The following is a 27,860-nucleotide window of genomic DNA, read 5'->3' on the forward strand; positions in this document are numbered from 1 at the left end:
TACGACAAACCCAAACGATGTAAAACCATCAGGGGTCGACAGGAATCGAGTCGCGTGTAGATCTGATGTGAGATGCATGCATATTTCCCGTGAAATTCACCTTTCCATCGGCTCAGTCTCTTACTGTGAAAGCCGTAATTCTGTGAACTCCAGCAAACCTTCATGAATCATTTCATTTACATGCGCGGTAATCCACAACAATAATAACTTCATCTCGAAGGGCATCGTCTCTTCAAATCTCACTGTTTGCTGGGATAAACGTTGATGCGCTGATGTTATTGCCATCTGGATCTTTGCAAAATAGCTTTTTTTTTTAAGTGCACAGAATTTCAAGGCTTCACAATTGTCTTGTTTTCTGGGGAAAAAAAAATCTAAAAATCCTTAAAACAAGATGCGTTTATTAGAGAAGCAAAATTGCTTTCATAAAATATATATTGTATTAAGTATTTCTGGTTGACAAAATGCCTTTTATTGTTTTCAGATTTATGCAGTTTATCAATAAGGGTAGAAAAAGTTGATAAAAGTCCAATATAAGTGGAAAAAGATATATTCTCTACAAGCAAGAAAGCTAGCAATTATTTGACATGATTTTTGTTTCTTAAGTAAATTCCTGTTTTTTAGGATTGTTCCTAGAAAAAAATTGGTAGAGACAAAAATGCTGCTCAATAAAAATATGATTATTATTATGCATTGTTGCCAGAAAACAATTTCATCAGGCAAAACTTGTAAATGAAAGCATTTATTCTACATAACCTTTTATCCAAGCTGTATTTTCAGTTTTGCTTTCCTAGTAAATTAGTTTTTAGGAATTTTTTTGATGGTTTTTAATGAAAAGCATATTGATAAAGACAAAAATACTGGTTAAGAAAATTATTATTATTTGTATTATTTTGCAATGTTGCGAGACAATTTGGCATCGACAATTTTCCTTGAGCATCGCTAAATTATCCTGCCAATGTGAAGCAATCCTTCCAGACCTTATATATTCCTTTTAGTGCACATGTTTTTCTCCTCTCGTCTTTCTGTTTATGATTTATCTAAGATATTGGTAAGATGGTTAGAGCATCAATTTAAGACGTAATATCCAGTGTGTAGAAATAGTAAAGAAGCCTTTTCGGAATGATGTTAAAATGGGAAAGTTCCATCAAAAATGAACGTTCTTCCATCATTGACTAACACCTGTATGATGATCAAGTGTTTAATTTAGTTTGAACTATCCCTTTACAACAGTCAAAGATGGTTATTATTTTTTGTCCATTAACCTGTGATGCTCTATTATTCTGACTTCTACTCTTTTACACTCATTTCTGATTTGTGGCTCGTTCCTTCTTGATTTGCATTTGGATCATTCTTCTTTTGTGTTTTATTAATTGATCGTATGCTTTTGTTTTTTTGGCTCCCTCTTCCTCTCCAGCTGGGTTTGTGAAGTCGCCGATGTCAGAGATAAAGCTCACCGGAGACGCCTTTGAGCTGTACTGTGACGTGGTGGGTAACCCCGTGCCGGAGATCCAGTGGTGGTATGCCGATATTAACAGGGCGGACTCCTTCAAGCAGCTGTGGGACGGTGCACGCAAGCGGCGGGTGTCCATCAACACGGCGTACGGATCCAACGGTGTGAGCGTGCTGGCCATCTCCCGCCTCACGCTGGAGGACGCTGGGATCTACGAGTGCAGGGCCAGCAACGACCCGCGCCGAAACGACCTCCGCCAGAACCCGGCCATCACCTGGATCCGAACGCAAGCCACCATATCTGTGCTGCAGAGTGAGTGCTCATTGTACTGTAGTAGCTAGATGCTCCTTTTCGGGCTCTGGCATGAGTCTGATTACCTGCGGTGCAGTTCAATTTAGGTTTGAAATGTCGTTTTGCATGCAACCTTATGGGTGTTGTATTGAGCTGATGTGCATCGTGTCTGTGTGTGCATCAGGGAATGTGTTTAATGAATACTGCACGAATCCTGATTCAATTCTTGAATTTGAATGAAGGAACTGGAACTAGAATTGCATTTTGAAGTTTGTCAGCTTTCTGTGTTGGCTTGTTTTTAACTCTTGCACGTAAAAGGTGCATAGAGGACAAAAACATCATAAATGGTCCTAAAATATTATATATTGTAATATTATCTTTCACGGACATTGACACTGCCTAAATGCCTTTGCATAATGCAAACAGTGCTTTATTGTGGTGGGATTATTACAGTTTTGGTTAAGTCAATGATTATAGACAGCATTAACTGTGATGCTTTATTATTTTTGTGCCACAAAAAAAAAAAAGAAAGTCAAACATTGCACATCCACTCATATATGTGCATTTCTATTTTGATATCTGCGTATTTGTTCGTTATGAATATAATCTGATATTGTTGTTTATGTCTGGATAAAAGGAGAAAAATATTTAAATCACTGGATTATCCGAAAATTGATATTACCCCACGATTATGCAATATATAAAGCATTTTTTGCAGAAAGAATAACTAAACATTTTCCACCATAAACATTTTTTGTCCATGCCACCCAGCCGTGCTACAAACAAAACCCATATTAGGTTCATTTTTGGAATCCGGGTATCGATTCCTCTTGTATTTTTATTATGTTTTGACCTTGGTGTGTCCAAACGTCCTCCTTTCCTTCAGGCAGACCTTGAGGATTCCCACTGAAATCAATAGTCCTTCAGCTCCTTTCCTCTCCTAATGCACTTGAGCCTCTTGTTGTGGATGACCACAAACCCAGATAAAACCCTGCTCTGTCTTCCTCCTCATCTGCACTCCTTCCTCCCTCACCCTATACAAGCCGTCCATCCCGGCTCTTTCTGTTTCCTGTGTTGCTTCCTGTTTTGCATGGGTTGTTTTATTTACTCCAAAGCCTGGCTTTGTGTGCCCTGTGCAGAGCGTAAAGCCCAACGGCGCTTTGAAGTCATGCAGTGTTTATTCTGTGCATTTTGTCCTTGGAAAAGGGTGGATGAGACCAGGAAGAAGACAGAAGAAAAATGGGTCATCTCAGTTAAACGTACAATTCCTTATCTCAATATATCTCTTGTCTCAGATATAAAACTGGCCACATCTGGAGAATGACCTTCTTTGCATTCACTGTCTGTCTGTGTTTCAGTAATGACCACCTGCTAACATAAAGCCAAGCAGTCGGTCTTAACTGAAGTTTGGGGATTCCTGTCTATTAGGGGTTGCTAAATTAAGACAATTTAAACATGCATATTCTGTCATCACTGAGAGTCTGTGTTTTCATATCCTGTCAATCAAAAGGGAGCGGGAAAAACTTGTGTAGAATTGTACAGAATTTAGATTAAGGATTCAGGGATGTCAGATGTAATACATAAATGCAATATCACTTATAAAAAGTACAGTTTATGCAGGATTATCTGACTTTATGAATCAGATGTGCAGTTTTTCCCTCACCAAACATTATTTGTAATGCACCTCCTCTCCAGCAATCGCAGAGCTTTGTGCATTTCTTACCTCTGATATAAAAGTCTCAACTCTCACATTCTGTCCATCTTATCACAAAAATCAAACACTAAATGTAGTTTTGACAGTCTTTAATGTTGTGTGGGATTGGTGCATCACTAATACACATATTTTTTTCCCCCCAAACCTCCCTTCACAGTTTTCTGTGATCGTTGGATGAGGATTGACCATTAAACTCTCTCCTCATAGCAGGTGTCCTCCAGATGACCTTCGGCAGGATCTCCAGACGAACTGAGACTGAGATTTTCAGATTGTGTGTAGAAGAGAGTAGGCGAGAGAGAGAGAGAGAGAGAGAGAGTGATCTAGCTGTAGCGTTCCCCTCGGATAAACCAAACTGCAGGAGGAGGTGTAAGGAATGCTAATTGGAGTTCCTGGCGGCACATGGATCACCCCGTGCCCCTCCCAGCGGAGCGGGAATAATGTCTGAAAATATGATTATTAAAATCAAATGAAATAAATGTTAATATATTTTTTTTGAGTTTATGTTAAAACCATGTAATTTAAATTGATGGAATTTAAAAATATATATTTTTGAGTGTTTTATTGATGGCGAAAAGCATCTTCAGTTCGGTCGTAATATTTCACGAATAAACAGACTTCAATTCTGTATAAATCAACATGTGCAGATTTTAATTTGCTGTCCGACTCCTTAGACAATATTGAAACGGTAAAGCATTACTACTGGTACTGGATATCAATTATGACCACTTATATATGCCAAGAGAACACCAATAGAAACTTTGCAGCTTGCACTTGAAATGAAGTTGAACTGGATTTAATGGAAACTGGATGATTTCGCTGTAAAAGTGATCTTGTGCTCTATTGATGAGGCTCATATTGTGCTCAGAACACAAATGCATGTTCACTTTTGATTTCTGATTGTCTTTAGGTGCAAATTCAGTGTCTAATTAATGATTTGTGTCAAAATAGAAGAATTCGCAATCCATGTTTGTCCCATTTCAGGCATTCCTTCAGAGAAGTACGGAGGTATAGTATATGTGCTCTTAAAGGGATAGTTCACCCAAAAATGAACAGACATCATTTACTCCTCTGTGTTAAGTTCTCATATGCTACAGCTTAAAATGTATCTGTGGACTTGTTTTCGGAGCTTGACAGTCATTGTTTCTAGTCCACTTTCATTGTAGGAAAAAAAAACTCTTTTTGTGTTTCACAGAAAGAAAGAAAGGTTTGAAACAACATGAGGGAGAGTAAATGATGACCGGATCTTCATCTTCCGGTGAACTTTCTCTTTAAGCGTCGAGATAATCTATAAAGGAACTTGACACTATTTGTTGTGCAAATGTAGTGTGTTTAGTCGTGTTGTCTCCGTTCTCCACACAGATCGTAAAGCTTTTCTCTCTAATTGTCCATGACTTTGTCTTGGTTTCAGAGCCACGGATCAATGCTTCCGATCAGGAGATTTTACAGCCTAAAAGCGTGCAGGAGTTACCCATCACCCTTCAGTGTAACCTCACTAACTCACACAGCACCCACCGGGAAACCTTCTGGATGAAGAACGGACAGGAGATTCCCAACACCAGGACGGAGCACAAACACACCAAGTTCAAGTGAGATCTCAGTGCGAAAACATCCCTTTTGCTTTGGGTTTATCGGTACTTCTCATTTTTGTTTTCTCTCTCTGTTGCATCTGTGAAATGCTGTCAGTTACTAATCGTTTCCACTCGTCGCTCCGATTATAAAAGCGATCAGGAAACATGTTGATAGATCAAGAAAGCCCAGTAGTTCTGCAGGAAGCACTGCAAATAAATGTTAAATATGTCATCTGTGTTTCAGGCTTAGTCTCTCTGACAGGTGGATGAAGCTCGGGATAATTCATGTCATATTTCACCACAAAATTGAATGAATGAATCAAGCATTTCTAACACAAATGGATAGCAGAATAAAGATTATATTGTGCCTTTGCAAAAAAGTTACAATTTTAATGTAATAATTTGTATATATATACAGTATATATAAGTGTTGTCCAACGATTAATCGCGATTGATTGCACCCAAATAAAAGTTTTTGTTTACATAATATATGTAGATGTATGGTGTTTATAATGTATGTATAAATAAACACACATACAGTGAATATAAAAAAAAATAATGTTTAAAAAAAAAAAAAAAAATATATATATATATATATATTCTTACATTTTATATTATATATAAATGCATAGTAAATATACACATTATACACACATATTATAACTATATTGTAAACATACAGCACTAATATATATATATATTAGTATATACATTGTTATTCCCATTATCCTTGATGGTGATCTCTCAAAAATATATGTAAAAAAAATAAATAAAAAAAATCTATCTATCTATCTATATATATATATATATATATATATATATTAAGTATTAAAAAATAAATAAATAATTAAATACATCTTAAATATGTAAAACATTGTAAATATATTACTTATATATATATAATTATATTAATATCTATTATTAATATTATAATTATATTATATATTTATTATATAATTATATTATATAATTATTATAATTATATTTTACACACACACAATCATATACATTAAAATATAGAAATGATATTAAATTTCAGAAGAAGCTTTGTCTCAAAGCAGATGTCATATACCTGAGAAGCTCTTTTATGAGGACACTCGGGACGTTCAAGCACGAATCTCTTTAGTGACTCGTCTGTTGAGAGCTTTCAGAGAGTCAGGTCAGTCTGAGAGAGTGATGTGGTGCGAGGCGAGGCGATCTGCATGTGACAGACTCAGAGATGCAGACAGCACTGCGTCATCAAGCTCTGTCCATGTTCCCAGTGCAGCGACACGAGCCGCCACCTGATGATGAAAAATGCTTTCTGAAAATGCTGTCATGATAGGTCGCTCTCTCTGATGATTAATAATGTTATATGCTTCACTGATTATTATCGGCTCTTATGCAATAGCACAAACTTTACTTTCCTATACAAGGTTCTAGTGAAAATGTTGATTTATTTTAAAATTAAGATTTTTTTCCCCCAGTGCATTTCTACATCTCGCAATTGTCACATTTCTGAGAAGAAAAAAGCCTGAGTTTTGAGATCAAAAAAGTCGAATTTAAAGTCAGAATCGCAGAATGCTAAACTCAGAATTCTGATTTTAAAAAGTCTGATTAGAATGGAATAGAAACTGAATTGTGAGAAAGAAAATCAGAATCCTGAATCAGTATCTTATAATTCTGACTTTTTTCCCTCAGAATTCCAAGATGGGAAAAAAAACTGAACTGTGGAGATTGTTTATTCCATGGCTTGGTGGGAAGATAATCTGTGAATGTTTCTATTCCTGCATTGAACAGTACAGTAGACCATGATGCTTGCAACGTCTTGCCAAAGTCATGGGTTTGATTTCCAGGGGATGCATGAAATGATATACTGTAGACATGTAAAGGTACTAGCCAAATGCATAAATGTAAATGTTCCTCACACAAAGATACTGTATGTGTTGTGCGATCAGTATGAGAGAAACAGCACAGGTTTGCAGTGACACAAGGGGGAATAAATAAAGGTATTTTCAGCCTTTGCTGAACTCTTTGGTTTTGTAGCGATGCTCTGTCATGGAGTTGGCAGTGATTATGTTTCTTGTTTTTTTAAAGGTTAAGTAAACCGAGGACAGATGATTCGGGTGAATACATGTGTGTTTACAGCTTTAAGTCGGCTCCCAATGCCAATGCTTCCATTGAGGTCAAAGGTAAGAAATCCTTTCACAAAACTCATTTTAACATACCGCAAACAGCATCCAGAGGAGACCTAACCCTTGTTATAATTAGGTATTGTTTGGAGTGTATTTAGCCTCTCTTCACCTCAAAATAAACTCACCCGAGACAGTCTGAGACATAGTGACACTCAGACAGCTGCTGTCACTCATAATCAAGACAGCCATCCGGCTTCGACTTCATAACGAGTCAAACGTGCTGCTGCGACTCTATATTTCAGACTGTTAATGAAAAGGACTCAAAAGAGAAACGTCTTTTAATGCTTTTGAATTTTTTTTGTCATTAAGCATCTTAATTGAGCTTCTCATTATATTTTTTTACATTAAAAATGAAATGCTATGAATTTCAACCTAATATAAATTTAATATAAATACAAATTTATTTTAAATGAAATAAGCATAAATTAGTAAATGACAAATATATATACCATATTTTGCATATTACTAAAATTATTTATTAATTATATATAAATGATACATTTATTGATTTGATTATGATATTACAGTAAAATACTGTAATAACATTTTTTATATTTTAAAAATTTAAATGTAACTATTTTTTAAGAAAGCATAAATGAGGACCTGGAAATTTAATAAAACCTTTTTTTGCATATTACAAAAATAGATTTTTACTGTAAACAGTAATAGTTTTTTTATTTAATTGAATTTAAATAAGCATATTTTAGTAAGTGACAAATACTTATGACATTGTTTATGCATAATACTAAAACAGATTTTTGTTTATTTCTCACAGTAAAAAATGTATACTTTTTTATTCATAAAATGTTTGTTAATTAAAAATGTAGATTAATTTTAATTTAAGCATAAATTAATATATTTTTGGCATATTGCATTTTGATTATTACAGTAAAAAAACTGATATCATGTTTTTATAATTGAATAATTTTTATATTTAAAAATATTTTTATTTAAAGAAGCATAATTTAATGTCACATGAATATACCATAGTTTTTTGCGTATTACAAAAATAGATTTCACAGATTTTTTTCTCACAGTAAAAAAGAAGAAATTTTTATTAATAAAATTTTAGTTTACATTTTATTTGATAAGTTTGAATTTAACTGAGCATACATTATTATCTTGACAATGCCATAGTTTTTTGCACATTACAATTTGATTATTATATTACAGTAAAAAAACTCTAATTTCACGAGTTTTATTATTTAATTGAACGATTTCTAAAAATAAAAATAAAAATATAAAAAAAAAGCATAAATTGGTACATGACAAATAAATACATTGTGTTTTGTTGTTGTTGGTTGCAAATTACAAAAATTATATTTATTTTATTTATTTATATTTTGTGGTGAAATACGATCCAGGCATGTCCTTACCTCATTTGGAGGTTCTGCTAATTTTCTGGACAGTGGAATCAACAGATGATAAATGATGTCTGTATGTAGTGTATATGAAGTGGATTGTGATCTTCACTAGAACAGTGTCAGACACAAACCCCTGAGACCCGACACAGTCTGAGCTCGCAGGCGTGTTCCTCACAGTTAAGCCAATTTGTTTTGACACGGTCATCAGACGCACTGAGCATGCCCAGATCGTTATGTCAAGGCTCTCGTTAAGCGTTGCCTGGTTACGTAACGCGATGATGTCGCTGTCCGCTTTGGCTGGGCTCTTCTGCCCTGAGTCTGTGAGATGACAGCATTCAGCTCTCATGTGCCACGAGCGTCGTTCTGATAGAAACACGCGATGCTCCTGTCTTATCTATATCTCTTTACATGCATCTTTGCTGGAGCCACAAGACAGTTTTAGGTTTTAGTTGTTTTTTTTATGCTACATAGGATTTTTGGTGAATATTTTATAATGTCTAATTATTTATTTAATAAATAATAAGACATCATTTTTAATTAATTAAATAAATAATCATTTATTTTGCAAAGACAGAAAAAGGATGAAATTAATAAATGAAAACGGCCACTTAATCTAGTGAACAAAAATAAATTGTTATATTTTGAAATTAAAAATAAGTTATTATTTCTATTTAATAATTATTTTTAGCATAGTTTTATTCATATTTTTTTACCTGCCATTGCAGAAAAAGGATGAGGATATATTGCTAAATATAATTGTTTAATAAAAAGAATTATTTTTTAATAAAGAAAATAATTACAGTTACAACTGTTTAAGGACTATAAAAATTATTTTTAATTTCCATTTTAAAAAAAAGTGATTCTCATTTGATTTTCATTATTTAATACAGTAATTTTTACTGTAATGTTTTTTTAAATAACCGTACATCCAAATACTATCATGACATATAAACAAAATACAATTTATATAATATTATCAAAAAATTTGTGCAGAATTTCTTTCTTGATTTTCTGCATTAAGATAATTCAGATGGGAGGCAAAATGTGTAATGGGAATAATGTCACAGTGTAAAAATGTGTGTGTGTGTGTGTGTATATATATATATCTGTGTGTGTTATATTTAATATATTTTCATATTTTTAAATACATTTCAAACTTTCAGTATATTTCTAATTCTGTTCTCAAATGTGATTTTCATTAGAAATAAATTAATTTTCATTGTAAATATACAATATATAAAACACTAACGTATGATATAAATAGTTTAGAATTTAAATATATAATTTACACACAACTAATCAGATGTTTTGCATTAAGGTAATTCAAATTGAAATGTGTTATTAGTCATGAAAATAATATGTTATTTAAAAAAAAATGTAAAAGGTCCATAAAATAGGCTTCACATTCTTTAAGCAAAAAACATGGTCTTATTTGTTTCTTTTAATCTGTGCTGAAATATAACCTGCACATGATTGATTTGAGATTCACCCGATACTAAAAAAAAAGAGTCGTCCCTCACTCCAGTCTCTCTCTCTCACACACACACACACACACACACACACACTCTCTGAGGGAACAGATGGAGGTTCGTGTGATGGGTTGGGTCTGGATTAAGGCTCTGGATTCACTCCCAGTGTTTCTAACGGCAGGAGTTTACTGTCCACTCATAATCTGCCCTGTGCATGTTTCGAGCATTACACTCCCGAGTCTTTTTAAACAGCTATATATTATAATGTTGGTGCACAGTAATCAGAGACCACTCTTCTGTATGATGGCGTAATTGCATTAAATCACGTCTGGTGCAATAAAACCCAGCATGCACCTTTACGTGTGTTTATATTTAGTAATGCATTATTAAGGAAGGATGTCAGTACGCCATCTGTCGTGCGCCTGAGTCACTTTTACTCCATACATCCACCCTGCATGGACTCCTGTCTCGATTCTGCTGTAAATATATATATAAACGCAGATTGCATTGGGGGTTGGGTAACACAAGCTCTTCCTTTCAAGGCAAATGAGACGCCCTGTAAATAGCAGCGTAGAGCATCTATCAGTATCCTGACGCTGTTACTGATCTCTGGCTTGCATTGATCCCACGCGTCTGCAGGCGATCAGGGTTTGAAAGCGGGCCAGACGATGGGTGGAAAGGAGGAAGAAAGAGACTTCTGTGATCAGAAAGATGCTGAGTGAGTGAGTGAGGATAACGCTGAGCTCACTGTCGCTTTTCAAAATATAATTTCCTATTTTAGGTCACATTTCACCTCTAAATCAAATGAGCAAAAATAAATGATATAGACATAAACATTATGTATGCTCTTTATACTCTATGTATACATTTGTGTGTGTGTGTGTGTGTGTGTGTGTGTGTATACATATATATAATGGTTTCGTAGAAAATATATTTTGCCATATCTTTTTTCCTTTTTGTTATTTAATTATTATTATTGAATTTATTTATTTATTTTTGGAAAAAGAGAATGACAACTATTTTTAGGACGGTTAAGATCTTTTTTTTTTTCAATGTTCTAAAACGTGTATCTCATTAGAAAATAACAGTACTAATTAATTAATAACAGTAATACATTTATTTTCACTTTATATATATATATATATATATTAGTCAAATACTAACAAAATACTAATATAATATACTAATATGTATGCATATATATAGTTTTTTTTATGTGACTCTCATTAATAATAGAGAGTAATACATTTATTTTCACATTAAAATAAACTTTTTTTTAAATGCAATATAAATATTACATTCATTATATACAGTATAAATGAAGAGGTGTTTGTGATTGGAAGGAGGCCGGTTTATTGTGTCTCAGAGATGTGAGTGAAGATAATGCCCAGCTAAGCTCCCCATTGCTTTTCTGCACGTGACACATACACACACACGCACGCACGCACACACACACACACACACACACACACACACTCCATCCTAAGAAGGTGCGTGTGCACCATAATTAGAGCTGGTGATGTCAGCCAAGTTCGAATCCACGCCTTCTCCATCCTTCACGTTCACGCTCCGAGATTCGTTTCATCCCGTTTAATTGCACGGAGGGAATTACAGCAGTTTGGGAGATTAGCGGTGGGAGGTGGGGGGGGTTCGATCACATCCAGTATTTCTTAATTCTGGGGAATATTGGGCCGTGGGGTTTGTGACATTGAGCTGTGTATTATCCAGTGACTCAGCATCAGACAGGGGAAGCTTTTAATTAGGTCTGCGCCGTCCGTCTCATCATAGCAATCATTTGTGGTGTTGGGATACACAATTATACACCGTTAGCACCCTGAATGAACTGATGTTCTTGATCAGTATTTTTATTTTCTTGTTTTCCAAGATACATCTACTTGAGAAGCAAAATGACGTAAGAACTATTATTTTCTGAGTTTATGCTTAAGATTAGAAAAAAACTGGGGTTTAAATTTAGTTGATAATTCTGACCCCATAGTTCTTTAAGGTGCATTTTTTTCTTGTTTGTACAAATGTCTAAACATCCTTAAAGCAGTATTTATTAAATGCAAGATGAAATGCAAAAAAGTATTTTTTCTGACCAATTTTATACTTAAAAAGTCAGAAAAATCAACTGTTGTTAAATTAAGTTTTTGAATTAAGACTTATGTTCATCTTGATTTAAGAATGTGTAAATATTAGTATTGGAAACCAAGACAAAAATACTAAGGAAGGACAGCAGTTTTTGCATTGACAAATAAAGTAATTTTCCATGAAAAAGACCAAATATATTGATGACTCGTCTTGCTTTCAAGCATATGCAGATTTTTGTCCAATCAGATGCTGTCTTGAATGAAAATGTCCCGCCCCCTGACCCTAATATGAATTCATTAGTGTTACGATATTAATTTGCTATTTAAAAAACCATTTGATATGTCACATCTTAACTAATTATTATTATTATTATTAAAGTAAATTTGTCAATTTTGATGTCACGGCGACTAATAAAGACACGATTTAAACACTTGACTTACAAACGTGCCACAAAAATCACATCACATGACCAAACGAATAAAGAGTATGTCAAGACCAGATAACGAGAGTGAAGAACAAGATCAAATAATCGAGTGATGAAAAAGCTTCAGCTTTCTGTCTCTGTCCAGCTGCTCCTGAAATCATCGGCCATAAACGAAGCGAGAACAAAAAAGAAGGAGAAAACGCAACGCTGTACTGCAAATCAGTGGGATACCCGCATCCTCTGTGGACGTGGCGCAAGAAAGTGGGCCGGGGATCTTACATCGTATGTAACCAAGTCATAATCATATAAATATATAGTGTATACACAACCATTAAAATGTTTTTTCTCTTCCTCGTGGTATGACATTGAAGCTGATGAGCTGATGTTCTCTTCACAGGATGTTGACAACAGCACCGGACGATTCTTCGTCATCAACAAGGAGAATTTTACAGAGCTGAGTATCACGGGTCTGGACATTCGCACAGATCCGGGCGAGTACGTCTGCAACGCCTCAAACATCATCGGCTCCAAAGAGTCCGTGACCATCCTGCGGGTGAGGAGTCACCTCGCCCCGCTCTGGCCTTTCCTGGGCGTCCTAGCCGAGATTATCATCCTCGTGGTCATCATTGTGGTTTACGAGAAGCGCAAGAGGCCAGACGAGGTTCCAGACGGTAAGCAGCGCTCTGCTTTATTTGCTAAAAGTCTTGTGGTATGACTTCCTGTAGCTGTTTGTTGAAAACAGTGCTGTGGGGATGACGTATGTGACCCTGGACCACAAAAAGAGTCAGAGTAGGAAGGCAATACTGGATAAATAAGCTTTTTAGGGTCACATATTTTCGTAACAAAAACAAATAGGATTTTTCCATCTGCTTTTGGATTACTGTTACAAATGAGCTGTGAGTGACCACCAAAAGTGTATGATTCTTATGTTTTATTTGATAACTTATTGAACTATTGAAGCCTTGTCAGTTGTCGCCAAACTCATGAGATCTGATGTATTTTATGCTTGAGAATAAAAAGTGAAAATATCTCGAGCTTGTGTTAAACAGACCTTATTTCATTGACAAAAATGCAACTAATTTCCCAATTTTAGGACTCATTCCTGCAGCACTCTATTGCAAGGCTAAAATGTCCAAACATCACTTCCCCAAAAGTACTGAAAGAATCAATAATGGAATTAGAATCAGAGCAGTAATTGTTAAATTGTCTCAGCATTTTATTTTCATGATCGCAAATGAAAGTAAAACATCTGTTGATTCTTCAGTGATCACCATTGCATTCATCCTCTCAAAATTGCTGGCTGTGATTGATTATAGAGTTATTATTGAGCCACTGCCAAGAACATATTGCGAATAGAAAATCATGATGCATCAAAAGTTGACATAAATAGATTGCTGTCATCACTTCCACAATGACTTCTTATATCATATATATTCAGATCATTGTGATGCACCACACAAACAGTTGCCGCCATTAATAATATATTCTGAATCAGGTTGTTAGAGGGTCATTTATGGACGGGGCTCTTAGTGTAGTAGCACGAGTGAATATTCATGAGAGTTGAGTCAGAGGAGAGCCACTGGGAAATACTGACCTCTATGCTTGACCACGCTTTAATCTGAGACCGGATCCTCCACTAGAAAGACAGATCAGAGCACTAGAGCTGCTCACATCTGTACGCTCTTCAAGTTAATGAATAATTGATTCACTCATCAGCTGCACATTATTCTCTCATCTCAATAAGAGAAACAGAAATGGTAATATTGTCCGGTTATTGCAAGATATTTGGAAACAAGGCTGTGTTTCTTTCTGAAATCCATTCTGTCAGTCTTTGCCCTTTTAAAAATAAAGGGTCCTGAATGGGGTTTTTGTAGAAATGCGATTGAAGAACCATATTGGGATTCCCCAAAAGAATCTACAAGTGAACCGTTCTCAGAGAAATAAAGATTTGCTGAAAATGTAATAAATGTTCTTTCTAAGGCCATCCAAGATTAGGATGAGTTTGTTTCTTCGTCAGATTTGGAGAAATGCAGCATTGCATCAGTGTCAGCAGTGAATGGGTGCCGTCAGAATGAGAGTCTGATAAAAACATCACAATAATCCACAGCACTCCAGTCCATCAGTTAACATCTGGAGAAGACAAAAGATGAAACAAATCCAGCATTAAAATGTTTTATGAAGTCTATAATCCATAATAACACTTCCTCCAGTGAAAAAGTGTTCTGGTCTGAATCAGGAGAGAAATCTGCACAGATCAAGCAGCGTTTAAACAGCTCTAAACAAATATGTGAGAGACAACAGCAGATGCACTTTTTGGACTCTCATTCTGACGGCACCCATTCACTGCAGAGCAAGTGATGCAATGCTACATTTCTCCAAATCTGACGAAGAAACAAACACTTAATCTCGGATGATCTGAGGGTGAGCACATTGCCAGCAAATATACATTTTTGAGTGAACTGTTATTTAATTTAATGTAAAGAATATTTTAGTTAATTAAAAGGTTAAAAGGTTTCATAGGTGTTAAAGGCTCTTTAATGCTAGAAACGAACCCTAGTTTTTAAGAGTGTGGCTGCAGGGGGAAGAGGATGGGGAATCATGGGTCCGTTCTGAACATGTGGAGGCTGTGAAGTGTGACAGTCTCTGAAGTGATGGAGTCAGGCGTAGCTCCATGCTGATTTGACCTTTGCAGAACCACAGACGGGTATCTCAGAGCCAGAGGTGGTCAGACGCTACCTTTTACAGTGTTCTGCTGACCTACAGACTTCTGTTGTGTTCAGCTCAACTCCAGCTAGAACTCAAGATACGTCTGTCTTATTCAGTCTCACTGCAGTCTTTATCAGATCACACAGTAAGTGTTTGTTTACATGTCTAGCAGTGAATTGCAAAGGATGCATTGGGATTTCCCATGTACAAACCGAGCTACGGCAGGAATAGAAAATAAAAATAAAAAACCATATAAAGGTCAACATGACCAGTTTACTTTCTCTAAAAACATTGCTGGTTTTATAAACATCTGATCCTTGCATGTCTCTAAAGGAAATAGCTTGTCATCTTGATCCTGCATCAAACGTACTTGCTTTACAGTGAAATATAGGGCTTGCACGATAATGGTTAAAATTGTAAACATAAGCTCCAAAATGATAATTATACTTTTTAAGAGGATTATTTATTTTTTACGTTTTCAGAACTCTTAAATTATTCACATTAGCACAAATCAAGAAAAACCTCAACCCACATTGATTATCTTACTTCATCTAGTTTCCTGATGGATAATCATATCAATTAACACGCTTTAAATTATGAAAACTTGTACATGAAGTTTCTTTTTGAACTCTTGACATCTGGCAAATGTTTTCAGGATAAATAACCAGCAGTCAAATATTGCAAAAAGATTATGCTTAATTAATGAAGATATAACAAGTAAATAACGGGTGAAACTTAGTTTTTTTCCTTCTCCATGTGGATTCATATTCTTGGTTGTTGGTAAGTTTGAGAACTTGCATGTCTTGAGATTGTCTTTGTCTCCTCATTCAGGCTGATGCTTATCTAGTTATCAAAAGATATGAAGCTGTAGTATTCATTGAGACTGGATTCTCTGCTGTTACTCGTATGGTAGAAAATAATCTTTTTTTATCTTCTGGATTGTAGTAATATATCTGTGTGAAGTCAAGAACTTGATGGATGAATCTCATGAAAACATATTTGGGGCATATTTCACCTTCATATTCATTGATTATGACATTTATGTGTTTACTTATTGTATTACAGTATTGTACCTGTTACTGTAATATTATTGTTTTTATTTTTTTTTTATGAAAAAGTATTACAGCAAATACCACCATGATCTTTGGATAATTCACAATTTTAATCATATTTAAAATGGTAAATTATCCATAAATATTTTACAATATAATATTCACTACTAGTATTTTATTATAAATTATTTTGTAAATTATTAAAATTGTCACAATACCAAAATTACATTATTTTAACTATATTTTATTTCTAATACTATTATTTTAACTATTTTATTTCTAATAATATATACAGTATATATCTCAAAATGTATGTCATAATACCAAAATTTATTTATATAAATTTTTTTATATTTTAATAATATATAATAATTAGGTATATATATATATATATATATATATTTTTTTTTTTTTTTCTTTTTTTTTGGTGGGGTTAAATTTTGCCCCAGATATGCTCTTGAACTCTTGTCAGGTTTCATGAGATTGACCTGGATATCTTTATTGGATGACCTAGTTAAATCTGTTCATGTAGTCAAAGCTGTCAGTTTTAATAAATAAACTAATAAATAAAATGAGCATCATAGGAACATCTGGATAGAAAAAAAACAGAGTTCACCGCTTAATTTTTAAGCATGAATTCTGGCATGTGTCTGGCTGTTTGTTTTGCCTCTACAGACACTATTTTACAGCAAGACTGCATGCAAGACATGGAGTAAGGAGAGAAAGCTGGCGTGCATGAACGCTGTGTCCTGTTTTGTGGTTTGGGGAGGATTTGTCCCCAGGAGAGAGAGTGATGGGAGGCTGTGCTAGATTAAGGTAGATTATATCTGCCCACAGTCTTATCAACAGAATCAGAGATGAGGACATAATGCGATGACGCACATTACAGCTGCAGTCCTCGTGCCAGGATTTCATATTTCCAGTCCTCTACACCTCTGTGTGCAGATATACTGACACGAGTGAAAGTCAATTACTGCAGGAACGTTCCTTCACACTGACCACACGAGGTCAGATAGACAACGTTATCAGCAGACTACACAATAATGACGTTAGTTTGTTCAAAATCTGAACCACAAATGAGATGCATTATTGGTTTAGAACAAAAATCATGCTTCTAATAATATAACATAACATAACATAATATAATATAATATTTAGTGCTGGGCAATTATTAATGGCATCCGAAATAAAAGTTTTCGTTTCCATAATATATGTGTGTATGCTCTGTATATTTATTATGTATATACAAATAAATAAACACACATACATGCATATATTTAAGAAAAACATATTGTGTTAATATATTAAAAATCTTTATATATAATTTAAATTATATGAATAAATATATAAATGTAAATATATGTACATATTTTCAAAATATATACTTTTATGTGTGTGTGTATATATGTATACAGTGCATAGTAAACACATATATCATGTAAACAAAAACTTATTTTGGATGCGATTAATCTAGATTAATTGTTGCCCAGCATTAATTTTAATATAATATAATATAATATAATATAATATAATATAATATAATATAATATAATATAAAATAATATAATATAATATAATATAATATAATATAATATAATATAATATAATATAATATAATATAATATAATATAATATAATATAATATAATATAATATAATATAATATAATATAATATAATATAATATAATATAATATAATATAATATAATATAATGGAAACCAGCTGTATATAATGTGTTATATCAAAAGATATCAATGAATGGAATTGCCTGAAATTGTAATTAAAATTACATTATAAAATCAAATGTTTTTTAAACCGTTTTAATTGTTTTACAATCCTTGTGATTTGTTTTTCTTTTATTTAAATGTGAAATATGATTTTGTAAACCACAGTAGCTAATATAATATAATAAAGTATTATGATATAGGGTAAAGAAACTGTATATAATCTATTATATCATGAACAACATTAATGATTGATTGGAATTGCCTGAAATTGCAATGAGACTGCAATGTAAACTTAAATGTGTTGTAGTCATTGTTTTCTTCTAATTTAGATATGACCTTGCAAACCACAAAAGTGTTTCTATGATTTCTAAAAGAGAGAATACATTGATCAGAAGAGAGAAAGATGTCAAATTTGCCGTTGTATTAGAAACTGTAATTTAATGCCAAGGTATAGTGTTATAAATGTAAAACAAAATTAAATAATGATTGAAAAGAAGCGAATGGCTGGAGCTCATGAGAATGGCTTTAGATTTGCACTGGAACATGTGTTTGTTCTGTTGTATGTTACAGTACTGGTGGATTATTGTTACACTGAATGTTTAATCTGATGAAGATGAAGTTTTGCTCTCAGATGTGTGTCAGAGACTCATATTGTCCCGTCATAACCTGCTCTGTGTCCTGATAGACATACACTAACCAGAACTAGCCGTCTGTCTGTAGTGACCTCTAACTCAGACGAGCTTCCTGCATCAGCAATAACCTGCTCCAGATTTACTGCTGTTTATTCACCTGCAGAGCAGATTTATTCAGGGTCACCGCACCAATTGATTTCCATGTGTTTTCTAGGTGTTCAAAATCTCTCTCTCTCTCTCTCTCTATATATATATATATATATTCAACATTAGACATTTATAGATTTTATTTTAGCTTCATTTCAAAGAAAAAAAAATATTTTTACTGTTACTTATTTTTACTGTTAAATATTGTTACTGCAATTTAAACATTTAATATTAGTTGCTCACCAAGGCAACATTTGTTTTTATATTTTAAGTTTTTCAACTAATGTTTATATTTTATTTCAGATTTATTTCATAAACGAAGTTTACTTTTCTCATTTTAAACATTTCCCATTTTAAGTTTTCCATCTAATGTTTATATATTATTTTAGCTTTCTTTCAATTCAATAATAATAATAAACTTAGTAGCTACTTAAGCGTAATTTATTCTCTTTTTTAAAATATTATTTTAAGTTTTTCATCTAACATTTATATTTTATTTCAGCTCGAAATAGATTTTTAATTTTTGTCTTATGTATTCCATTTCAGTTAGTTGCAAAGGCAAAATGATTTTTTTTCCTCCCAATTATTATTATTATTATTATTTTAACTGAGCGTTAGCATAATCATTTCCATGACTTGTCCAAGCATCCAGGAAATCCTAATTTTTAAATTCACTGATATTTGTGATGACCTTGAGAACCCAAATAATGTCTTCAGTTGAAATCGTATTTATTAATATTAATAGAGAATCTAAATATTTACAATCCAATTATGTGTTCATGCACTTCAATCGACATCATGAGCCCAGACAGAAAATAAAACAATTACAAATATATTATAATAACAGTTTTATGCTGTTGCGTTTTACAATGACTATTAAACCAGACAACAAACAGTTTATCATCTAATTTCGTGTTTCATGAAACTAACACACTTCAGAAAAAAAGATCCGTGTGATGAATTAATATCTTTTTTTCTTGCATGTTCTTCACCTGCATCTCGACCCTGATGAAGATGATGAACCAGTTGCATCAACGTAAGAACACAATTCTTGAACACTATAAATGAGTTCATTAACACGTGACGTTATAATGCTTCCAAGAGTTTAACCGAACACATCTGTCATGCAGAAAAACGAACTCTACAAACAACCACAAAGACAAAAACATACGACAGCGGAACGCCAACTGAGTCCACGGACCGACGAAGAAGAAGCTGAAGGTTTATAATCCAGTGTGGAGTTACAAACAGCATGCCAACTAATGCATCCCTTCCCCTGTTTCCAGACGACTGACTGCATATCCTGACCACACGGAGAAGAAAACAACAATGACCACAGCATTACCCCAACAATAAAGACTCTTAAGTTTGCCTTATTCAGGCTCATGATGTGTGTGGATGTGGACGCTGACCGAATCATTCTGAAGGTGAAGATGATGATGATTTTATTACACGTGCTGTCAACGTTGCATTTCGTTGTTTTATCATGCCCTCCTGCTGCACTAATTCTTTTTCATATCTACATCTTGTCTCGAATGCATGCAATAACATAATCGAATACGAGTCAGAATATCGTTTTCTATTGTTACTTTGAGTGACGTTGCATCCAGATGAATAGCTAGTGTGTGTGTGTGTGTGTGTGTGTGTGTGTGTCTGTGTGTGTGTGTGTGTGTGTGCGTTTTTAAAGAAATTCAAATGGATAAAAAAAACTAAGTAAGGAATCCTCGAGATCTTTGTACAGTTTATCATCCAATAAAACGATACTAAAAGAAGGTTTTTGTCTTAAGCTAGAATGCAAGAATCTTTGTGAGTGGCAGAACAGTATTTAATCTTAAAGCTGATATTGTATTAAATTTGTTTTCTGGAGTAATTTAGACGTCTTGTACATGTGGTGCTGTAAGTGTTCAAATATTACCATAGCATCTGTAAAAAAGGAAAAGAATATATCTTTTTTTGTAAATGGTGTTTCTTTTTAGAGAAAAGATGATTCTTGTACAGCATGGCTATAATCCTATGCAATATGTATTCATATAGATCTACTGATAATTGTAAGGTGGGGTGGGTGTGTTTAATTTCGGAGAATCAAAAGCTTTAATGGGATAAGGGTGCGTCGCTTCTGAAGTGCACTGCATGACAACTCCTGATCAATACAGTGTGTGTCACCATGACAACGGACCAACATCAAGGGAGGAAGTGAGTGGAGCTAAAGCCATTACAAACTATTATGTGAAACCAACTGTTTCCTTTTTCAAAATAAAGGTTCCAAAATATGTGTTTTTGTGTCACTCTGAGTGAATCAGCTGTGAGATTTGTCTCCTTTAAAATGACTCAGCAATGCAACATTTGTTTTATTTATTTTTTTATTAATTAAATGTAATTAGTTAAAATGTTCCTTATTTCTATTTTATTTTAGCTTTATTTAAATTAATAAAAGTATTTTAATAGTTTTAGTTGTTAACTTATTTATTTATTTTTTTGTTCTTATTTATATTTTATTTCAGATTTACTTAATTTAACTAATTTATTATTAAGTAAATAATTTTTAAGTTATTTTAGTACTTAAACTTTATTAGTTAGTTGTCAAGGCTGCATTTAAAAATATATATTTTTAAGGTTTTTAATATTTATATTTTATTTCTGCTTTATTTAAAAAAAAAATATATATATATATATAGTTTTAGTAGTGCTATCAACCGATTAAAAGAAAAACCTAATTAATCAAATTTTATTTCTGAAATATATCACAATTAATCCCATTTAACAAACTTTTTTTATATATATTATAATGCAATAATTTCTCATTCAGTCTTCAAATTAATGTAGAAACAACAAAGAGAGAAATATATATATATATCTATATATATATATAGCCATTGACTAGCCATTCAACATGACAGTATATTTGACAGTATATTTGAAAGATAAAGATTTTAACATCTATTAGACTGCATAAAAAATACCAACTTCTAATTTAAGTGCGCTTCACACAATCTTCACATAAACCCATTATAATAAATGTCATATTTCATTACCTGCGCCCATCAGCAAGTAGGAAATATACAGAAACGGAATAATGTTATCAACCACTAAATTCTAAATTAAATATAGATGAATCCTCAAAGCTACAGAAGTTATTGATTTCCTCATTTTATTTCGTTAATGTGTTAAACTGAAAAAAAAATCTTATTTTTCCTTTCAGCTTTATTTCATTTAATATGATTTTGAATCGTTTTACTGCTTATGTCTGTTAGTTGTAAAGACAACATCTCTAATATTTCTCTTATATTTATTTGTCAGCTGTATTGACATGAATTGGTTTTAGTTCAGAATCACAACATTCAGTGATTCTGTGAGCGCAGCTCTACCTCATTCTTGCGTCAGCTCCTTCAGCTTCTCCTCGACTTCCTCCACGAACGCAGGGAAACCCGAATCGAGCAGACAGAGGCGCAGTAGTGCCTCCAGGCCTCCAGAGGGCAGTGTGCACTGATGATACGCCATCGGTAGACACAGCTCACGCTCGCCCAGGAAGAACTGAAGAGGAAGAGATAAGAAGATGCGTGAAACGGTCAGTGTGCACTCCACAGATAACATCTCAGAGGTCAGGTTAAAATATCCCTGACGACATCAGGTACTACAGTGGTACCTGAGAAAGATGTTTGATTGACAGCGGTCCCTTGGCAGCCTCCCGTGGTGCATCTTCAGGAGCCTCAAGTGGAAACAGAAATAGATCTGTTTATTATAGTCTCAGGACTCACACAGAGGCTCTCGCCAGCCAATCAATAACCTCATTACTAATCTCATCGCTGTCACTAATCATATTTTACACAGAGACTTCCCTTTGTGTTTGTGTTTGTTCACTATATTTAGAGCCTTACATTTCAGATAGTTCAGCTGAGGGTGGGATCATTTCCCTCTCAGTGCCCATTTATTATTATTATTATTATTATGAGCCAACAGCACCACCTAGTGACGGAAATACAAATTAACATTGATTATCAGTTATATTAACTATCCTTAACATGAAATCAAAACCATGGTTCTTATTATGCACACTTTATATTTGCATGATAAAATAGGAAAGATAAAAATATTCAATCAAAATATTATAAAATATACCCTTATAATTCAGATGAACAACCAAAGGGAAAAATATTCAATAAACCAGAAATCAGTTCTGTCATCAAATTAAATCTTTTACTGGATTATTTTCTTAGCCTATAAATAACATTACATGCAATAAACGTGATGCACAACTAATTTCTGTTTATGATAAAAAAAAAATATTATATTAATTATTTATATTAATATTATATTAATTAATTATATAAATATTATGCACAGTAAGTCCAGATAGTCCGATAAATGGATTAATTTTCATAATCTTTCATCAAAATATTATAATTTCTCAAATGATTTCTTATGGCTACCCAAGGGAAATATAATATTAATTAATAAAATCCCAAGTCAGTTGAGTTGTGACTCATGATATAATTAAATCCTTACATTATTTCTGTTATGTGTCACGTTACATGCATTAAACGTGTTGCACAAGTGTTAGCTTGTTAATGTTTAGACATATTATGTACAGCAACTCCAGATAGATAGTTGCTTGTTTTCTGCTCAGGCCTTGTTACTTACCTGCAAGCTCACCAATAATTACCTTATCTCTTTTCAACTCTTATCACTCTCCACACATTACATTCCACATCTTTTAAGAAGATGGATGGGTGGTTCTGAGTATTTCCAACCTGCTGCAGCTGCTGCTGTGTAGATGGTCCAGGTTCTGCAGGATCGGATGGAGCAGCAGATGCAGGTGTGCTCAGATGCTCCTGGACAGGAACATAATCCTGCAGCCTCTCCACCGCTTTACTGCAAAAACCAGCCGCTTCTGCACGACTGCTGCCATCAAACTGCAGTCGGACCAAACGGCTCTCACCCTACACACACACACACCAAAACAAACATCACATTTCACTAAACAAACACACTATTTCAGCTACACACCTGAGTTTACAACTGAGTACACACCTCAGTAAACAGCATCAACGTGTGTAATTTTGCACTATTTATGCATTGCATTTCCACATGCATTTGCAACCATATCACTTTAATTTAAAAGTTCTGTTGTTTTCAAGAAATGCCTCAGTATTCACAAAACTTGTAATTAGCTTAATTAGCAAGCCACATAGTTTGTCTTTGAGCTGTAAGTTGGAGGTCACTTGGTAGCAGTTTTAATAAAAAAATGCATTTGCATATTTAAATGTTTATTGCTTTCAAGGATGAAGAGGCGGAGTCCACCTTGAGGATGACATGCATGCATCACATCCTGTTGAGTGTTTCAGATGGCTGTTAAACTCCAGATCAAGGTACGGGAATATATATATATATTATATATATATATGTATAGATATACAGATCCACTCAAAGTAGATCAATGTGAAAAATCACCTTGATTGTCATGTTGAATAGCAGACTGTCTGATTTGTGTTGGATTTTCAAGAAGCTCTGTGCGTTGAGCAGAGAAAAGCCCTCCTATGAAAACAGGACCACACATCATCATTATCCAGCAAAGACTCGTTTCATAGGATTATATCAGGCTGAAAACACCTCATAAAAGACAAGCAGCATGAACCTGCCATCAGCAACCTCCTCCAGTGTTTTTACTGCAGAATTAGAAACAGTTGCTCAATTTTGCTCTGGAGAAAATGTGATTGCACAGATGTTGTGTCGGTGGCTTGGTGTACATATATATGTATATATAGTCGGGTTAATCAAGCATTTTCTCCATTGAGACTTTTTTGAGTTTTTTTGCTGTTACACAATCATGTCAGAAGGGGGCTCTAATAACATAAATATAGAAAGTGCAGTATTTGAAAAACAACATGCTTCTACAGAGCCGCACCTCACATTAGGTACATATTTTAACCTTAAAAAAAATCAGAACTGATCATTCCTCTCTGTAGAAATGCTTAAAGCAGATAAGATTAAAATTATGATCTTTGCATGTCAAATATTGCATCTGCATTGCACGGTGTCGTTCTTTGCAACTGGTTTGTTGTGCATGTAAAGAAAGATTAGACTGTACATTTGACAGAAATGGAAAAGTGGCTATTTCATATGTAGACTAGAGTTTTTTTTCCATTTGGAAAACTTGTTACATATAATAAAACAGGGGTGTCCAGTTTCACATATCAATGACTCAAAATCTCGCCTCTGTTATTCTGTTGCACAAAAGCTCAAAAAGTGAGTCGATCTCCAAATGCAGCTCACCATGAGGAGCCAAAGACTATTGTGCCCACGAGTCCAAGATTGAGGCTTATTGTTGGGAGCTATCCGAAGCACTCAGCCAGGCAATCCCAGTGGGACAGGAAGGGGATTATGCTGTTCTTTCAGTGGGTTAAAAGAAATACGGTCAAGCTCTTATGATGGGCTCAGCTGAACCTGCGCTATCCTGACCTCGCACGGCTTACGGAGTGTCGACAGCTTAGAGAGCAGCGTTTCATATCCGGCCAAAATAAGTTTGATTGGTCACTAGACAGATCCTGTGTGTTTTCATATAATCTTACCAAGAGTTCCTGGCCTTGAGATACTAGCAGATGACCAGAGGCCAGAATATTGAGCTCCAGCTGGCCAGCGCTTTCACTGGACTCGAAGATCTGAAAGAAACACAAATAGAGACCAGAATATAACAGAGACTTGAGATGGACTCTATTTGAACAGGCAACCGCCCAAAAAACCCAGGAACACCCTAGCAACCGCCCAAAACACCCAGGAACACCCTAGCAACCGCCAAAACACCCAAAAACAACCTAGCAACCGCCCAAAACACCCAGGAACACCCTAGCAACCGCCCCAAGCACCCAGGAACACCCTAGCAACCGCCAAAACAACCAAAAACAACTTAGCAACCGCCCAAAACACCCAGGAACACCCTAGCAACCGCCCCAAGCACCCAGGAACACCCTAGCAACCGCCAAAACACCCAAAAACAACCTAGCAACCGCCCAAAACACCCAGGAACACCCTAGCAACCGCCCCAAGCACCCAGGAACACCCTAGCAACCGCCCAAAACACCAAGGAACACCCTAGCATCCGCCCAAGCACCCAGGAACACCCTAGCAACCGCCCAAAACACCAAGGAACACCCTAGCAACCACCCAAAACATCCAGGAACACCCTAGCAACCGCCCAAATTACCCAGGAATACCCTAGTAACCACCCAAAACAAAGCATCCACTCAGCAACACCCTAGCAACCACTCAAAACACCAAGGAACACCCTAGGATAGGGCTGGACGATTATGGCCTAGAGTTAAAACCTCGATTAATTGAACATTTTACCTCGATTACGATTAATGAACGATTATTTTGTTTCTGTTTTGTTTTTTTTGCCCTCATAGTTCACTTACAAAGTTTGTACTGTAAACAGGGCCGTAAGTTGGGGTTTGCGGGGCCCCGGTTCAGGTTGTACCAGTGGGCCCTATTTGAAAGTGTTTAATTTGTATGTTCGTTCTGTTTATTTGTCCATCAACATGCCCGCCACGTCCCAGAATGCAACGTGGCACCCAAGCCCTATTTGGCGCGGTCACTTTAAAAGACAATGAATGCATCCAATATAATACACATACGATTTTTTTCTCAACTGTTTACTTTAACTTAAGACATAACTGACAGTTTTTTTCGAACATACTATCCAAGATGGGTATTTTCACATATTTTTTTTATGTATTTGTCGGTACAAGAGCAAAAACAGACAAATTCGGTGTTCAAGAGTTTTGAGACGCCTCTCTCTGCGTGAGCCCTGAACACCAGAACACCTTGGTGCTGAAGTGGGCTCTTGCACATCCTTTTCTGTTTGTTTAAACTGTGATTTGTTTTTGTTCGTTGAAGTGCAGGAGGAACTTAAAGGAGAACTTTGCAAACGAGAGCTCGGTTCAGTGTTGCTGTCTGTGAGACACGGCTCTCTCTCCGCGTGCGCACCGAGCACAGCGCGCGAGTAACCAGCTGCTCAGTTCAGCTTTTCCAAGTCGTGTGTTTGAATGCTTTAAAGTCTTTTGAATGGTTACATTTGCAAGTGGCAAGGCTTAATAACACGCCCAAAACACACAGGAACACCCTAGCAACCACCCAAAACATCCAGCAATCCACTCAGCAACCCAAAACACTCAGAATGCACTCAGCAACGCCCTAGCAACCACCCAAAACACCCCGCAACACCCTAGAAACCACACAAAACACCCAGCATCTACTCAGCAACGCCCTTAAAACCACCCAGAACACCTTAGCAGCCATTAAACATTACACCAAACATCAATCACAACAATTCAATGATGGGGCATACAACATTAACATTATCTTTTTTATTTACATCATTATTATTTTAGAATTACTGTTTTTATTTGTAGTATTAATGTAAGTCAATGTGACTAACGTTAGTTGTTCTCCTCACTAAACTCCTTTTCCTGAAATGTCTGAACGAATAAATAAAAAAATTTATATATATATATATATATATATATGTGTGTGTGTGTGTGTGTAAAATGAAAATGTTTTGAAATGGCTTTTCGCTCAGTTCTCACCTTCCACGCACAGTTAACGTTACTGGCCGAGGAGTTGGGTTTTGCTTTGCCTTCGGGGATAAATCGACCATAGCGTCGCAGTTTCCAAACACAAATCGAAATTGTTGAGTCCTTCGAATGTTCTTCGGTTGAAGAACCACTTTCCATATTCGCGTTTACTTTTTTTATTCCAGAAAATGAAATGAGTAGAACGAATGAAAATAAACAGAGGCGGAGACACAGACCGATGACGGTTAATATTTAAATCGCGTGACTTTACTCTTACAGTTGTGCGCATGCGTCAATATATTCAACGTCGAATTTTATTAATTAGAAAATTAAAATAAATTATTTTAGTGTACATGTAATCAATATTACGTTGAGGATTTACATGTAGGCCTATTAAAACATGACAACGTTCACAGTGGAAGTCGTTTCCGCCACTGAATAAAAGAAAAAGAAAAAAGTGCAATCGCGGCTTATCGCAATAAAA

At 34.8% G+C, this 27,860-nt stretch overlaps 2 protein-coding genes across 4 annotated transcripts in view; one reads left to right on the forward strand and one right to left on the reverse strand.

Moving 5' to 3' along the window:
* nptnb (neuroplastin b) overlaps positions 1-21,081 on the forward strand; it is a 41,780-nt gene extending 20,699 nt beyond the window's left edge. The window contains exons 3-10 of the mRNA XM_059565431.1: positions 1,415-1,762; positions 4,864-5,041; positions 7,100-7,194; positions 12,691-12,827; positions 12,943-13,216; positions 19,824-19,845; positions 19,940-20,030; positions 20,096-21,081. Of these exons, the coding sequence (XP_059421414.1) occupies positions 1,415-1,762; positions 4,864-5,041; positions 7,100-7,194; positions 12,691-12,827; positions 12,943-13,216; positions 19,824-19,845; positions 19,940-20,000 (1,115 nt within the window). The 3' untranslated portion in view covers positions 20,001-20,030; positions 20,096-21,081. The remainder of the gene's footprint in view (positions 1-1,414; positions 1,763-4,863; positions 5,042-7,099; positions 7,195-12,690; positions 12,828-12,942; positions 13,217-19,823; positions 19,846-19,939; positions 20,031-20,095) is intronic.
* On the reverse strand, positions 178-27,634 carry rec114 (REC114 meiotic recombination protein). 3 transcript variants are annotated; one of them, XM_059565434.1, is made up of 7 exons: positions 27,389-27,634; positions 25,376-25,465; positions 24,258-24,341; positions 23,558-23,746; positions 22,453-22,515; positions 22,175-22,340; positions 178-355 (listed from the first exon to the last, which is right to left on the reverse strand). In XM_059565434.1, the coding sequence occupies exons 1-6, from the start codon at positions 27,533-27,535 to the stop codon at positions 22,176-22,178; spliced, it is 738 nt and encodes a 245-aa protein (XP_059421417.1). In that variant the 5' UTR covers positions 27,536-27,634; the 3' UTR covers positions 178-355; position 22,175. The 3 variants fall into 3 exon arrangements, with proteins under 3 accessions (XP_059421417.1, XP_059421415.1, XP_059421416.1); XM_059565432.1 differs by lacking the exon at positions 178-355 and adding an exon at positions 19,982-20,103; XM_059565433.1 differs by lacking the exon at positions 178-355 and adding an exon at positions 19,991-20,112.
* Between the last annotated feature and the right edge of the window lie 226 nt (positions 27,635-27,860).

Source organism: Carassius carassius, chromosome 13, assembly GCF_963082965.1.
Source record: "Carassius carassius chromosome 13, fCarCar2.1, whole genome shotgun sequence".
Taxonomy (NCBI): Eukaryota; Metazoa; Chordata; class Actinopteri; order Cypriniformes; family Cyprinidae; genus Carassius; species Carassius carassius.